Raw genomic sequence first — 17,739 nt, 5'->3', positions numbered from 1 at the left:
CAACGTTCAGTACACTTCTCCTGCCCCCCCCAATTACGTTGCTCTCCTGGCTAACAACTCGACTTCGGACACTAACTCCTGGTACCTTGACAGTGGTGCTACTGCTCACCTCTCGCCGGACTTATTGCCGTTTCAGCAGCCTTACACTGGCAAGGATCATGTGCTGGTTGGAAATGGTAATTCTGTTCCCATTCAACACCTAGGTGATGGCTTACTCCCTACTCCCACACGTAAGCTATTACTCAAACCGCTTCTACATGTTCCTAATCTAACTCACCGTCTTCTTTCTATTTCCAAACTCATCACGGATAATCACTGTTCCATTACTTTTGACTAATATGGTTTTCATTTAAAGGATTCGAAGACCCACCAAACGCTACTCCACGGTCCCTGTCGTAATGGCCTGTACCCTGTTCCGGTCATTCCCACTACATCTTCCGTCACAGCCAATGTTACTACCATGCAATCGTCCTCCATCGGCAACGTCTGGCATTGCCGACTGGGACACCCTCACTTCAGAATTTTGCAACACTTATCAACACAATTGTCTCCGTTACATCGTTTTTCTGTTAGCTCTTCTTGTAATCCCTGTGAACTTGCAAAAAGTCACAGGCAACCGTTTTCTTCATCACTACATGTATCTAATGCTCCTTTAGAATTGTTGCATCTAGATGTTTGGGGTCCTTCCCCTATTCTATCTTATGATGGTTATCGTTTTTATTTATTAATCGTTGATGATTATACGAGATTTCATTGGCTTTTTCCTTTACAATACAAGTCAGATGTCCCAAGAATCTTAATCCAATTTATTAAACAAATTGAAAGACAACTTAACAAACTTGTTCGCACCATACGGTCTGACGGTGGTGGCGAATTCCTCAACACTACCCTAAAAACCTTCTTTTCTACTGCTGGCATCACTCATACCTTCTCCTGCCCCTATACACCACAACAGAATGGTGTAGCCGAACGAAAGCATCGTCACTTGCTCGAAACAGCTCGCACTCTCCTACTTGATGCTCTTCTTCCACATTTCCTTTGGACTGAAGCCTTACACACAGCCTCATACTTAATAAATCGGTTACCCTCTACCAACAACCCCCACAAATCTCCATATGAACTCCTCTACAATATTCGGCCTGTCTACTCTCACTTACGCATTTTTGGCTGCCGTTGTTATCCCTGGCTCCGCCCTTATGCTAAACATAAACTCGCTGCCCGCTCTGTTCCCTGTATTTTTATTGGCTATGCAAGTCAATATAAAGCCTACAAGTGTTACAATCCTGTTTCAGGCAAACTTATTATATCAAGGGATGTCACGTTTGATGAGAACTTGTTTCCATCAATATAATCTACACCCACACAAACAAATTCTGTATCTCCGTCCTCTCCTCCACCGTTTCCACCAAACATCCCAACCACAAATTCGTCCAGCACAACATCTACTACCTCTCCTGTATCCACCACAACACCTTCCAATCAATCAACCCACCAACCACCTGTAATACCCACACCTCCCATAAATTCTAACTCATCCTCCTCATCTCCCATTTCAGTTCCTCCTATCTCCACTATACCAACCCGACATCACATGCAAACCAGGCTTCAAACTGGCTCTCTCAAGCCACGCCAAATTCTAAATCTGAGCCACCATACTGAAATCATTCCCACTTCCTACACCACGGCCTCCAAATCTTCTCATTGGCGACAAGCTATGTCTACCGAATTCAATGCTCTTCAAGCTCAAAAAACTTGGTCTCTTGTTCCTCCTCCTGCTAATCACCCCATTATCGGCTGCAAGTGGATTTACAAAATCAAGCGTTTAGCCGATGGCTCCATCGCACGATACAAAGCGCGATTAGTCGCTCAAGGATTTCAGCAAGAGTATGGCATTGATTATCATGAAACTTTCAGCCCCGTTGTCAAATTTCCCACCATTCGAATTTTTCTTACCGTCGCTCTTCATCATAACTGGCCTGTCCTTCAACTTGATGTCGTTAACGCCTTTCTTCATGGCACTTTAGACAACACCATATACATGTCTCAACCTCCCGGCTTCCAAGATCCCACTTTTCCAAATCACGTATGTCGTCTTCATAAGGCTTTATACGGTCTTAAACAATCTCCTCGTCTCTGGTTTGCAACTCTTACCGCATACTTACTAACACAACAATTTCAAATCAGCACTGCCGATCCCTCCTTCCTATTACTTTGCAAATCAAATCTTCAAATCTATATCCTAATTTATGTTGATGATATACTAATCACAGGTAACGACTCTTCCTTTATCTCATCTCTTATAAACAATCTACATAGCAAATTTCAAACCCGCAACTTAGGTGCTCTGTCTTGCTTTCTTGGCATTAACTTTCAACGCACACCTCACGGCTTTCATCTCACACAACCCACTTACATTCAACAACTGCTCTCTTCGGCCTCCATGACAAATTGTAAACCCATTCAAACTCCCTTACCCACCAAATTTCCCTCCGATCCTACTCTACAGCAACCATTTCACCAACCAGCACTGTTCCGCCAGCTTGTGGGTTCTCTTCAGTACTTGTCCACCATCCGGCCCGACATTGCGTTTGCCGTCAACAAACTTTGCCAACATATGCATCAGCCTCTACTACTGCATTACCAGCTGCTCAAACGCCTTCTTCGTTACCTGCAAGGCACTATAGACTACAATTTGTTTCTTCCAAAAACAGATCTTGTTCTCACCGCCTTCTCCGATTCCGACTGGGCAGGTGACGCAATTGACCGCAAATCTACTACTGGATATTGTATTTTTCTCGGCCAGACACTTGTCTCTTGGACAGTAAAGAAACAAACGACTGTCACTCGCTCTTCCATGGAAGCTGAATATCGATCCCTTGCTGCAGCCGCTGCAGATATCATCTGGGTTCGCCGCTTATGCAGCGACTTTAACATCCACCTACAGCCTACACCTCTCCATTGTGACAATATTTCCGCAATGTCCATTGCCACCAACCCAATCTTCCATGCCCGCACTAAACATATAGAAATCGACCATCACTTTGTGCGGGACAGCATTCAAGCCAAACACATCGCCGTTCATCACATAGCAACGGAAGACCAGCCTGCGGATCTCTTCACCAAGGCACTTCATGTCTCTAAACATCTCGTTCTACGTACCAAGCTCATGGTCGTTCCTCCCATTAGCTTGAGGGATGGTGTTAAGGAAAAATGCAACATACCGGCCTCCACTCATTCTGAGCAGCAACGACTCCCTGCACCTGCAGCTGATACCGCCGAACTGGCACTGGCAACAGCCAGCCTTATGTAACCATCAAAGGGCAAACTAGTCTTTTTCTTACTTTCTCGTATCTTCAATATGTCTATATAATTAGTTGAATTGCTACAGTAAATCATACCGTTGGGAGTTCACTTGCCTGTTTGATCTTCTTCTTCCTAAAGCTTATGTCTCTAATGAAGTTTCTGTTAGATCATAGCTTAGAGCTTTTCATCTAACACCTAAAATTTGGTATTTACTTATAGAATATCTAATCCTTAATTCAGATAAAATAATGCCACTAATATCAACTTTTCTAAAGTAAAATACAACATTTCATAGGTATGTTTTAATGTGATTGAGACACTAAAGTGTTATATAAGTAAATAGCAAAGCTTATGTGTTAGATGTGTAAATACAAAATAATGATGCGGTATGTATGTAGATCCCGGTATTGATTGGATAATAATTAAATCAAATTATAATAAAAAGTAGAATAATTAGTTCAACTAATTAAAGTAAATTAATAATTCAAAATAAATTAGGTTTATGGCATTTAAATTCTAAATTTTGGAAGAAAAAAAAAACAATTTATCAAGATTCAGCTAGGTTGATAAATTTCATGCAAAACATTTTTTAGGATTTCACACCTCTTACTAAATAAGCATTTATAAGATTTACCAAATTCTACTTGTAGCCAAACAACCCACCTATTCGTGAAGTTTGAGAAGTTCGAATCTTGAAGGAAGTTAAATTTTGTTTAGATTTGATTTTATGATGGTTTCTTCACAAATTTTATTATTTAATTGCCTAATTGGTTTAGTGAAAAGCCAGAATGTCATGTGTATGAACCATTACATAAATTTTGGGTGCTAGTTGATGGTCCTATGGCTTGTGACTTGTTAGTTTGTGGCTGTGTAGTTCTTCTCAAGTTCAATTTGGTGTAGGTATAGTAAATAAGTTTAATTGTATATTTAAAAATTATATTTTAAAATATTAAAATGATCTAAATCTTAATTTTTAAGGTTTATGCATTTGTAAAGTTGCACTGAGGTGCACACGCCCTCACCTCCACAAAGGTATACACTTCATCTTAGCGTGATTCATATGCGCCTTTGATTTTTTTTTAAACTGCACAGAGGCTCATCTAGGGGTGTAAGTTAGCCGAGCCGGCTCGAGCTCAACTTGTTAACGAGCTCATGAGTCGAGTTTATCGAGTCAAAAGTTTGAGCTCGAGCTTAACCTAGCTTGGCTCAAAAGCTTATTGAGCCGTTCGATTAACTTAAAATATATTAAAAATTAATTTAAATTAGCGTTATATAATATATTTTAACCTTTTTAAAATTAGTTTTATATTAAAAATAAAAAATCTAATAAAAAGAAAAATTTTAATTTAAAACTAGGAAATCAAGCCAAGCATGAGCTTTCCAAACAAGCTCAAGAAATCAAACCGAGCTCAAGCATATAAATTTTTTAACGAGTCGAGCTTGAGCTTGTAAATGAGCTCGAGTCGAGCTTAAACTCATTAATCTTTCCCGAATATTATAGCTTTTATCATAAACATCAGTAGCTTTAGCAACACTTGTCCAAGTTAAATCTTCCTCTCCAGCAATAAAGTCATTTTCTTCATTAGACTCATCATCTAATTTTCCTGTTAGCGTTGCCCCCTGGCGGGGTTCCAGGTCGCGGGGCCAAGGGGCAGCGCCCTTGCGGGGGTTTCCGGGGGCAGCACCCCCGGAACAAAATTTATTTGTAAGAGGAATTTTAAAGTTCGTTTGTATGAAAATTAGGGAGCGATACTGAGCGTGTACCTAGTTGTACCTAGCTGTACCGAGCATTTACATAGCGGTACCGAGCGTGTACCCAGTTGTACTGAGCTGTACCGAGCGGTACCGAGCGTGTACCTAGTTGTACCGAGCTGTACCGAGCAGTACAGAGCATGTAACTAGTGGTACCGAGCATTTACATTGCTGTACCGAGCGGTATTATGCATGTACTTAGCGATACCGAGCATGTACCTAGCGGTACCGAGCGTGTACCTAGTTGTACCAAGGTGTACAGAGCATGTAATTAGCGGTACCGAGCGGTATCTAGCATATACATAGCTGTACCGAGCATTTACTTAGCGGTACTGAGCATGTACCTAGCGGTATCGTGCATACATGTTAAGTTGTAAATTCTTGTAATAAATAGCCGTGCAAAACAACAGAGATGTGCGGAACAGACGGAGGTTACAAATCGGAGTCAGCTGGTAAGATTTTATTGGAACAGGAGGGGGCGGATTTGGCAGAAGCACTGCTCTGTGGGACGATTCGGCGGAAACAACGACTTCAATTTCGGGACAGATTCGGCAGAAGCAGCGAATGCAGCAAACAGAAAATAGAAAACCTTCGACTTCGTGATAGATTCGGCGACCTCGACTTAGGGGCTGCGGGATGTGTTCGGCGGATGCAGCAAACAGAAACTCTTACGTGAAATTAGGGCAATGAATAGTCGTTTATCTTAAAATATAGATATATTTTTAAATATAAAAAATATTCATAAGTATACCGAAATTTAAAAATAATTTGGCGCGCTATTTTGCGTCGTGCGCAATACGCCATGGCTCACATGTGGCGCAAATAGCGCGCGCTATTTTAAACGCATGCCCCTCGCCATGAACATGGCGCCGTAGGTGCGGTGCGCCGCGCCGCGCCGTGCGTCATGGCGCGCGCTATTTTGCGCCATTGGCATCTATGCTCGAGCCTATAATTTTTTTAACGAGTTGATCTTGAGCTCAAAATAATTAAACAAGCTTAGCTAAATTAGGCAAATACTTGACTCTACTTGACTGTTTTCACCCCTAGGCTAATCTTTAATTGCACAATTTTTAATCAAGTTGTGAATTCTTACTCTCATATCCTTAACTTTTTGTTACTCATCAGATATTAAAGTGTAAAACAATTGAGCAGATTTGAATATTTCAAGTTTTCATTGGTTACGTCTATTGTGATTTCAAATCTTATAAATTTAATTTCTCTAGAAATCTAATTATTTGATTAATCTCATGGTAAAAACGTCATTGTAATTTTCTGCATATAACTCTGGCCACACATGCTGCACGATTTTGGTGTGGTACTGCAAATTCCCATCCTCATATTAGGCCCTATTTTGGCACGTCTATCGTTAGTAATTTGCTAAGCAAACTCTACCGTACTGTTTTTCATTTTTAGCTGTCCTTTCCTGGCTGTTTGTTAATCTTTGAACTTATTTAATTGATAAATTCTGATTTAAATTTCAATAAATCTTAATATACTATTTTGCATCAATGCAATGCTTAAAGGAAAGGTAAGTTGAATGTTTTGAAATGCGTAATTGATGCAACCAAAAAATAGGGTCCCCTATATTTTTTGATCACAAAAAGGAAAAAAACTCTATACTAGGTAATAGAAGAGACACAAAAGGAAGAGATTTACTTAGAGATATTAAAACAAACTCTTACATTTCAAATAAAAGTAAGAAGAAGAAATTAAAAGACTACAAACGACGATTTAACAAACTTGAATCGAAATTAAAAGACACCCTAAACTTGCTTCACTTAGAGAAGAGGGATACAGGTGGAGTGGCACTTGCGGAGAGAAGAAAGAGGTTAGAAGCCAAGACGAAAGGTTGGAAAGAGCTCGCAAGATTTCCGGAGGGGATGAGAAAGAAGACGGACAAAGCTCGCAAGCTTTTCCATGAAACCCGCAGGTTTACATTTCCAAAAATCACATATCATTCACCATTTTTAAAACATAACAAGCCCCTCATATTTATAGGTATGAAAGGGGAATACAAAAAGACTTGTCATTGAATTCACACACGAATCCAAGCACACACAAGCATGGAAATCCCCCCATGCATTCACGGAAAACAGCCCAACCCATGAACCGAAGGAGCCACCATGGGAGCCGAAGAGGCCGCACGGAACCAAGGTGCCAAAGCCACGGGAAAACCCCTAGACTCGGAAAACCAGTAGCCGGCCGGAAATCCAAGGGCCATGGCATGGAAAACAACAGCACACCGTGGAAGCCAAGGAGCCACGACATGTGAAACAACACTTCTTGGAATTCCAAATGCCGGTTTGGAATTCCAAGAGACAAACATAATTAAAGACATAAAAACAATAAAAATTACATTTAATAAAAAGATAATTATGAACTAAAATGTTAGCTAATAATGAGATAACCCTTAGTTCAATAAGTGAACTAACGACCAGCTCATAAATGAGCTAAAATTTCAGCTCAATTTTGATTGAACTTGTAAACTCGAGGGAGGCCAAAATTGATTTATTTTGGACATGAGTTGACCCCCCTTTGTCTACATCAATAATTTGCGTGGAAAGTGCCATGACTTGATTAATATGATGTGGAGCTTGTTAAATATTCTAAACATGTATGCATGCTTGTATGGGTGTATGTCATAAGGATTTACATATTTCTTGTTCTTACACATTCATAGGTATATACATGCATGCATATTGTACATAATTTAAATTTAGAGAAACAAAGAATGATATGACCTAAAGTGCTAATATTACAAATAGCTAAAACCTAGTAATGGGGTGCAACTTATTGTAGAGTGCTCATTATTAGAATTGATCTTTCTTTATTAGATTTAAATGAGAATTTGACTTTTAACAAGACACAATGGCGAAAAAGGATTCATGTAGCTGACCCCACGTAATGGGACAAAGGCTTGAGGTTGTTGTTATTGTCTTAGTCATGTTAGTACTAAGAAAAGTTAGGTGTCATGGATATTTTGACCGAAGCACACATGCAAAGCAGGAAGCTATGGCAACTGAAATAATTTATTTTTATTGATCTATCAATGCATATGAACCACTAAAATAATGATTTAAATGAGTTGGGAAGGCACATCACGTTCTAAGCAATATTCATAAAACTCTCTAAACTCCCCTGTGGAAGAAAGCTGTAATAGAAATCTTGGCCTTAGAAAAGAATGGTGCATGGGAAGTTTCTAAACTTCCACTAGAAAAGAAGCTGGTTGGATGTAAATAGATATTTACTGTAAAAATAAAGCATATGAGAGTGTGAATAAACTTAAAATTTGGCTCTTTTCGAAAAGGGTATGCCCAATTTTATGATATTTACCATCATGAATTTTTTTCTTTGGTGTCAAACTCAACACAATTTGAGTTTTGCTTTATACAACGACAAATTTTGGATTGCATCTACATCATTTATATTTTTTTTCTTTATGTGACCGTGAAGAGAGTGTACATTTACATGCCATCTGGATTAAAAAATCAGATAAACACCAATAAGGTATGCAGCCTCAGAATAGCTCAATGTGAACCCAAACAGTCCCATTGTACTATATTTGCATTACTCTTCAAGTATTTTAAAAAGTGTAGGTGTGCTCAATGCCAATTTGACCTTACTCTCTTTATTATTAAACATTCACCTAAAGAAAAAAAATAGTTTACATGGGCGATTTTGATCGTGTATATTGATGGTATTATGTTGTCAGGTTTGACAATGGGCTAACCAGATTAAAATGGTTATGGACGTGAATTTATGATAAAAGACTTGAGAAGTCTAAAATACTTTATTGATATGAAAGTGATATGATCAAAATAAGGTATTGTTATTTTTCAAAGGAAGTATGTTTTTTATTTATTTCAAGAAACATGAATACTTGGATGTAAGCTCGCATAAACTTAAATAGTCCCAACAAAGAAAATTAGGATAGAAACTAACACATCTTTTGATAATGATTGGTATCAATGCCTTGTGGGCAAACTCATCTTTCTTTCACTCACCTTGATATTGGGTTTTCTATTTTCATGAACAACTCTATTGAAGACCACATGGATGTTGTTAATTGTATTATAAGGTATCTTAAGATGACACTATGAGAAGGCTTGTTATAACAAAGGTCATTCAACAAGAAAATCAACATTTCACATATGTTGGTTGGGCTACTCATCATACTGAATAGCCACCTCTAGCTATTGTACTTTTGCAAAAACTTGGTCACATGAAGAAGAAACAATATGCGATCTCAAGAAGCAATGTTAAAGTTGGATAGATAACAGTGACATTTGGTATTTGTGAAGGAATGTGATTAAAAAGATTGTTAGAAGAATTAAACTATCAAAGGAAAAAAATCTCTAGAAGTATACTGTGCAATCGGATTGCCATAAGTTTTGCGAAAAATTCTATCCATTATAGGACTAAATATATTTTGATAGGCTAACATTTCATTTTAGAAAAAAATATAAAATTTTAGTAGCCTAATTAAATTATGCTCCAACAAATTCTCAAACTGTAGATATCATTTCCAAGGCTTTATCTTGAATGAGCTTTGATAATCTAATCAATTAGTTAAGCGTGATCAATATATATAACCCAGCTTGAGGGAGCATGTTGAAATAATCTTGAATTTCTGACTAGCTTCTTTCCATCAATAGCCACCATCCAATTTATGGATAACAAATTTTCATATTCAACAAATTGTGGATAACACTTTTCCATTTGCAACCAGTCATCCATAAATAATAGTATTTCATTTAGGCTGTGTAATCAATTATGAATTCCATAATTAAATCTTGGTTTCTAGATTTGTTTCATTTTTAGATGGTAGTTCTTTCACCTATTTATGTAAAACTTGTCTTTTTGTTTTGATCATTGTTTAAAATTGCACAATATGAGGCTCGCCTTTGCGCAATTCTAGTGAAAAATGCCTCGAGTCTTACGCCTCGAATTTCTTTTATGAGGCTTGCGCCTCAACTTGGTTAAGGCCCGCCTTGAGGCGCTGATGTAGACAAGGAATATAGGGGATCCTATATTTCTTGAACACAAAAGACACACAAGAAGAACACTGACAAAATGAGTAGAACTTAAAACAAACTTTGTTAAATAAACTCAAACGACCCAAAACTTGACAAACACAACAAAATATATATATATATATGTATGTAATATAAACTTACATAAATCCTAAAGTAAAGCCCCGAACAAATCACACTTTATACACACCCTAAGTCATAACAACTTCCTCTCAAATGCCTCAACCTCCAGCCCGTCACCTTTGTCATAGCCGCCGTCAAGGATCACTTGAAAGCCACATACCACCACCACCTATAACAATGTTGAAGTATTAATATCATCTCTATGTTGATGAAAAACATTTATGAAAGAGGAAGATGTCTGAAATAAATGAATAAGAAGCATATTGTGAAGCATTGGACTTTACAGGATGAGACAGGGGAGAGATCAATTTTTTATAATGACGACTCAAATAAAGATCCCCTCAGTTATGACAATATAAATGATTTTCTAGTTGTTGCCAACTTTTCAGCTTTTTTAGAAATTAAATGTAGATGAGTATGGAATTGAGAAAGAAAGAATTTGAAGTTGAACTTAATGTTATATGATACTTTTATTTAGTTTCAATATTTAATAATTTTTTCTCATGAAATATTTGTATTTCAAGTATATTTCATTCAATTTATCAATAGCCACTTTACATCTTGTGCAATTTTTTTGTTTCATATGTCATTGTGTTACTTCATAGATCAATAGAAAAATAATATGTTATCTTTTAACATATTATTTAGGTATTATATAAAAATTTACTTTTAACATTTATTTGCACTCAACACAATTTTTTTATTTTGAGGCTCAAGCCTCAAAACGCCTTGAGGCTTACGCCTCGCCTCACGAACAAAAAATGCCTCAATACCTAATTACGCAATTTTAAACATTGGTTTTGATATGGAACAAAGGGATAAACTTTGGTCATTAAATCTTCTGTTTTTAGCTGCTCTCTTCTCATTCTAATTTTTAAGAATTATAGATGCATTATTTCCAATAGATACAAAATTGGAAGGGAACAACAAAAATGTCCTTTTATGATTCGTAGGGTTATAAATATCATGGGGAACACCCTCCCTCAGGCCATGCCTTTGCTCCCATGTGTGTAATTCATCTTGATTGGTTAACATTGTTTCTTAAACACTTCATAATTATTAATTTTGTTATGTTAATCTAATTTCGTTGCTGTTAATATATTTTCTATGGATTTTATGCTTATATACCAATACACGTTTCTTATGTGCTCCTCTGATTTAGAGAGATGATATTGACGTACTTGATGAACCCCTCTACGCGAATTTTCTGAGGATTACTGGTTTTGAAAGGCCATACCGTGATGAGCTTCTTTCCAAAATGGTAATTTCAGTTTGTGAAAAATTTTCTTGCTAGGAATTCTCTTCCCGTTATATATTATTTTTTATGATACTTATGGAGAACTATAAATACCACAATATTTAGTGGAGTTGTCCCGATTAACTTGATGGGTGATGCCAGAGTTTTGCTGCAAAATTCTTACGCTGATAAAAGAGTTTTTTTTTTTCTTTGAAAAAGCTTTGGACGTTGATGCGTAGTTCTAATTGGTGATCTAATGGTTCTTAATGTTAGAAACAGGCGGTAAGGCTTTCCTGTTGGAGCATTGACTCACTTTAAATGCAATGCCTTGCTGATGATGCTTGAGAAATGTTATCTTATATTTCTCTTGTCTGCATTTATCTTGATTTTGTTTTTGAAAATGTTATTTTTGTTGTTATTTCCTAAGCTAAAATCCATTAGCAGAGTTCTGATGGAAATAAAGTTGTCAAGGATGTCATTTTTGGTCCAATGGAGAAAAAATACCGTTACTGTAAGGTAGTGCATTTGTTTTTGACCGTTAGAAACATTCATGATGGTTAGTATAGAATTCATGAACATGCTCAATTTCCCTTTTCTTTTATCCAGCATATGGCAAAACAGCGACTCCCAAACATAACGGATGATTTGATGAAGAGAGGGAAGCACTTTATACTGATAAGGAACCCCCTTAATATCTTGGTAAATATGCCTTGTTTGAAAGTTTAGATTTCAATTAATTAATGCCCAGCTCACCTATATAATCACCATGTATATTTAATAATGCAGCTAAATATACAATGTATCTTCATTGTTTCTTGAGGAAATTTGGCAAATCTATGAAGTTGCACTTAATATGCTTCACAGTTGTTTTCTCATCTCGACTTGCCAAACTGGCTTCTGAAATTTGTCAGCATAACTAGGCAGGGTGACTTTTTTTTAATTTGCAATTGATATGTGCAACATGCCAGTCACAAAATACGTCTATATACACCGAAAACAATATCATTGATGCAATTAGTCCTCAGCTTCTATTTAGTTTATCCACCAAAATAAATAATATACTAATTTTTGAAGCCACATAATGAGGCCAATGTCAAACTACTATGAAATAAGCATAGAATCAAATGTAAAATAAAATGCAAAAAGTTGAATTTAGTTCCATTACTTAGGAGATTAGTGCTCACAAACTACCACCCACCATTGTGGCTCAAAACTGAAAAACAGAATGAAAAGCATGAGTTCCCAGCTGAGGAGGCATATCCATAGTATAATAGTTAAGTGACTAATAATTTGTCACATGCATATCTTCTACATTAATTGATATTTGATAATAATCATGAACTAAGCATCGGCAATGAAAACACATACAATCATAGTTATCAGAATAGGCATGCCAGAGTGTAAAAGCACACCAAAAAAACATTTGTAATTTGATGTTTTCAACTAGCTTTAAAACTATTCCAAATACATTTTTGGTACCTTGGGTGTTATTTTTCCTTTTAATGCTTTTTTACTGAAAGTTTCCTGGTGAGTGCTACTATGTTCAGTTTTACCTTAAATTTGTTGGTGCTACATAAGCTTCTACAGCCATCAATTGCTGATTTTTTTCTTTTTTTTGTCTTATCAGCCATCATTTGATAAAGTTTCTCCACCATCATTCGTTGAGCTGGGATTGGGTGATCTTGTCTCTATATATAATGAACTATATGAACTTGGAAATCCTCCACCTGTCATAGATGCAGAAGATTTAAAAAATGATCCCGAGGTTAGATAATTGAATTTTTGCTTCTCTGATTAACATATGTTTTCTCTTTTGCGCTTTCTGCAGAAAATCATGATCTTTTGAAATGGGCTACTTCTCGTACAGTTATTGTTTCCAGTGAACCAAATTCATTATAAAACATTGGTTTCTTTGCCATGACTATTGTGAAATTTCATTCATTATGCTGTGTACGGTTGCAAATCACATATTGATTTTCTTGTCATAATGTTTGGTTAGCATGAAGTTCTTGATTGATTGTTATATGAAAATGGCCTTGAAGGGCTCAACAATTAAAAAAAGGTGTTATTGGGGTTTTTTTTAATGTTGAGTTTTTCTTTAACTAGCCATGTTTTTGTATTTTTGTGTAATCTTATTGACAGCCTTTCTTGTTGCAGGTTAATGTGGTAGTAGCTTTCTTAAGTTTTTTTATGTACTTGATTTTTCTAATTTTCTCGTATCTTCAATTGCACTAAATAAGATTGCTGACTTAGGGAGTAAGTTATTATTTCTTTACCAAAGAAATACATTTGTGGCTTCTCCCGAAATGATGAAAAGTGGGCAGCTAGACTACTGTTTTCAACCATAGTTTCTTAACAAAATGAGAACTGGACATTTGCTATAAAATTTTTTTTCAGTCCATCATATTCGCCAAATCTTTGTTCTCTTTCTTTAATTTTTAGATTGCTTGTCACTGTTAGCCTTTATTTGATTTGTTTGATTTATAGCATCATTAATTTATTAAATTTATTTATGTTATTGTCTTCTTGTTAGTTTATATTGTTTGACTTTGTGCATGCAATTAATTATTATATTCGTGTTCCATTCTTTGATTTAATATCATGAAATATTTGTTTTTCTTATTTCTCTACTATATAATTATTATTTTTAGAGATTTAAAAACTGGACCGGAATGTCCAGTTTTGAAATGCTCGATCGGATTATTGGCGACGAATGGGTGTCAATTTCTTAAAATTGGTCGGTTCAATTGCTACCCCATTAAACAATTAGTTACATTAATTTAATAAGTTTAGTATAAAATATTTAGCTTAAAACAAGTTCATTTAATTAAACATGTTTTCATTTATAATGAGCATTAAATTTCCACAATAATGCTTTGTCAAAAGTGCCAAATCAAGTACATTGCTCTAGCACCCTTTGAGAGTTCCTAGCACATGCATTGGAAATAAAAAATGCTATATAAATAATACTAAGATAAAATTTTCAATTGATATGGGACTAAATAATTATGTTAAAGTTCTTAAGTTCACAAACATGCACTAAATATTTTTAAACTAATTTATTAATTAATTTTTTTAATATGAGTAAAATTTATTTTTTTAGTTAATAATATTTAATTTTTTATCTGTTTAAATTATTTATTTACTTAATTATATATTATACAATAATAACAACATCAAGCATTTATCTTTGTGATGACCAGTTCATTCGGCCTGTTCGGTTGAACCGGCTGGCCCCCTCCCTATTAAATCGCGAACCAAAGAGGGATCGTGAAACCCCTATTTTGAGAACAGAAGAGGGCGGACAGTCGAGGGCTTCGTGCGAGAGCGAGGTAAGTTCCATTTTTTCAATTTTAGCAAATGATTCCTCCGAGGATAAGAATTAACCATTCCTTTTCATTCTTATCATTAAGGAAGTGCTAAATTGGGAGAAATTTCAATGAATGAGAGGAACGACTGAGAGGAAGAAAGAGAAGAAGGTTTGTTTTTAATTCTTTATTTATGTATAAATCTTTCCCTAATTTTTCATCTAAACAATCATTAAAATAATGAGGGTGTTTCATTAAGGGCAAAGGAAGAGATTTGAAGAATTCGGGAAAGGAAGGAGATGGATTTTGAGTTGGAATAATCTTCTTTTTGTAAGTGATTTTCTTATCATATGTCTTATGTTAGATTTTGTAGAATAAATTCTTAAAATTTATTTTATGGCAATTTTAGAAGGAAAGGAAGAAATCAAAAATTTGAGGGAGTGTGACTCAACAAATAAGAAAGATTTTTGGAGGTAAAAGACACGAGTTAAGAATTTTATATCTTATCTATTTTGGAGAAATTCTTAATTTTAATATTGATGGATTAGAAAGAATTTGACTAACCTTGTCTGCTAGGTGAAGAATCGACATTAATAAGAGAATTTTCGGAAAAGTTTGTTGCAAGAGTTGAAAGTTGGAAAGTATTGAAGCTAAAACATTCAAGTGGGTAATTATAATTATGAAATTCAATATTTTGTATTATTCTTTCAAATATGATATAATGTTTTGTATTATAATAGTGCTTTCAAGGTTTTATTTTTAAAGACTATTATGTGTGAAATATTGGAAGTTTAAATGCATAAATAAATGTAAATATTATTACGACAGAAAATAAAAGGATCAAATAATATGAATAAAATTATGTATATGAATGAAAAAAAAAATATTATATGATACATGTATGTATTAAGGAAATATGTAAACTAAGAAATGACATATGAAAAATGAATAAAAAAGGTTCAAAATAAATGGAAAAGAAAGGGAAATGAATGTATGAAAACTACAAGAGTTCACCCCCTTATGGTACTGTCTGGGGACGTCATACTTGTGCACGTAAAAAGGAAAATATCATGGAAATGGAAAAGGAAAAATGGAGAAGGTTATACCTTTGGGTACATTGAGACGGTGCTTCTGTACGAATTAATTGGGAAAATGAAATATGAAAGTTTTAAAATGTTTTAAAATATTTTAAAGGAAAATGATAGGATATGTATAAATTACTCAAATGAATGAAATAAAATTAAGAAATGATTATATGCATATTAAAGATTATAAGTGTATTGTAAATAAAGAATATTCATATTGATTGTTTTAACAGTTACCTACTGAGTTTACCTCGTAAACTCATTTCATCAACTAATATTTTCATGTAAGATTTCAAGTTCTTGGAATGGCTGATAGGGAAGAATATGTTTATAGAAGACGACGTGCAAATGACGACATGTAAAATAATTGATGAAAATGATTAGTATTGACATTGAGTGATTCTAGTTTCATTTGTGAGTCGTGGCTCTTCATTTAATTGAAAAGTTTATGTTTATGAATTATTATTATGTTGATGGAAATGTAATATCGTCCGACTTTTTGTTCTCACCTCGTTAGATCGAGCATCCGGGCCAGGTCGTGACAATCTCACTTCGTGGGGTCAGGTACAAGAATCATTTTTCCCCGTTATGTCATATTAAGAGTATGATTTTCATTTAAATCTAATAAAAAAGTCATTTTTAATTATTTACTATATAAGATTAATTTTTATGTACTTATTAATTATAAATGATCTATATGTGCAAATTTATAATGTAAATTTATATATGATCTATAAGTGTAAATTTATATTTAAACATAAGATAAGTTAGCAATGATTTATATTAATTATAAGCTTACATGTGAACCAAATTTATATTAAATGTGAGCTAAATCTTAGGATTGAGGTGTTTAAATTTAGAATTATCAAAGATATTTTTTGCATTTTTGCATCATTATTTCATCATTTAGATCATATTTACTTATTTTTAATATTTATTACATTATTCAATTCAATTGTTGTTCAACTCTGGTCAAATCATTGAACCTTAGACCTCTTATTTTCTAGTTTTATGTCCGGTCCGGTTTTCACAATCTTTGTTATTTTTTAAGACTACTTATTATTGAATATTTTGCCATTTTATTTTAGTTAACCCCAAATTATAGTTGGGTATACTAGTAATGATGATTTATATTGTTCTACTCTTTATGTACTACTTTTTATTTTGATTATGCTTGATAATGATATTTTGTTATAAAAAATGTGACATCCTTAACTTTCTTTTTTAATGGCCCAACATTTTGAAAACATGAATGTCTTGCTTGATCATGTGCGGTGAAACAAAAAAGGAGAAGACCATTATGGACATTTTTTATTAATATTTTGATTGTTAAGAAGAGAAGAATTTAGTATAGGTGAATCGAAGAGATGGGAGAAAAAAATTGAGAAGGTTAGAGGAAATATGATTTCAAAGGAAGGGAGAATGTGGTGGAGAGAGCAATGCATGAGAAAATTCTAGAATGGAGAATCAATCGTGAGAGGGCATGCCAGAAGTAAATTCTTTCTATATTCCATCATCAGTTATCTGAATTACAACGTAAGGCCTACAATTTATTATAGGATTAATAAATTTATATAGTTTCTTATCCTATTAAAATTAAATAATGTTAAGCATATCTTAAATAACAAATGGTAATTTTACCCTTCAATCAAAATGACAAATAAGGACAAACAACATAAACTAAATAATTAACTATTTTGATACAAATAAAATTCAATATTAATAATTGATATTGTAAGCATCTTGCATTGCATTAATTTTTCTGGAGTAAATGAAACTTTACTTCAAAGAATTGAAAGGTTGTTAGATGGAGAAGTAGAGATAATTGAATATAATTGTGCTAGGGAAATTCATTCCATAGAAGATAGAAGAATGAAATTCTTCCTAAAGAAAATGTG

General features: G+C 34.6%; 1 protein-coding gene across 7 annotated transcripts in view; it reads left to right on the top strand.

The window, feature by feature from the left end:
* Positions 1-17,739, top strand: part of LOC110113769 (branched-chain-amino-acid aminotransferase-like protein 1) — a 76,746-nt gene that overhangs the window by 1,893 nt on the left and 57,114 nt on the right. For 3 of the 7 annotated variants that reach the window (XM_028698629.1, XM_020846451.2, XM_028698628.1), the window contains exons 2-5: positions 11,374-11,472; positions 11,893-11,964; positions 12,055-12,147; positions 13,076-13,213. In XM_028698629.1, the coding sequence (XP_028554462.1) occupies positions 11,374-11,472; positions 11,893-11,964; positions 12,055-12,147; positions 13,076-13,213 (402 nt within the window). Of the gene's footprint in view, positions 1-11,373; positions 11,473-11,875; positions 11,965-12,054; positions 12,148-13,075; positions 13,214-17,739 lie in introns of those variants that run through there. The other 4 variants (XM_020846455.2, XM_020846452.2, XM_020846453.2 and 1 more) reach the window with 4 other exon arrangements.

Source organism: Dendrobium catenatum, unplaced genomic scaffold (assembly GCF_001605985.2).
Source record: "Dendrobium catenatum unplaced genomic scaffold, ASM160598v2 fragScaff_scaffold_1117, whole genome shotgun sequence".
In the NCBI taxonomy this organism is placed as follows: Eukaryota; Viridiplantae; Streptophyta; class Magnoliopsida; order Asparagales; family Orchidaceae; genus Dendrobium; species Dendrobium catenatum.
Note: the sequence above shows the minus strand (reverse complement) of the source record. Positions and strands in the feature narration are given on the sequence as shown.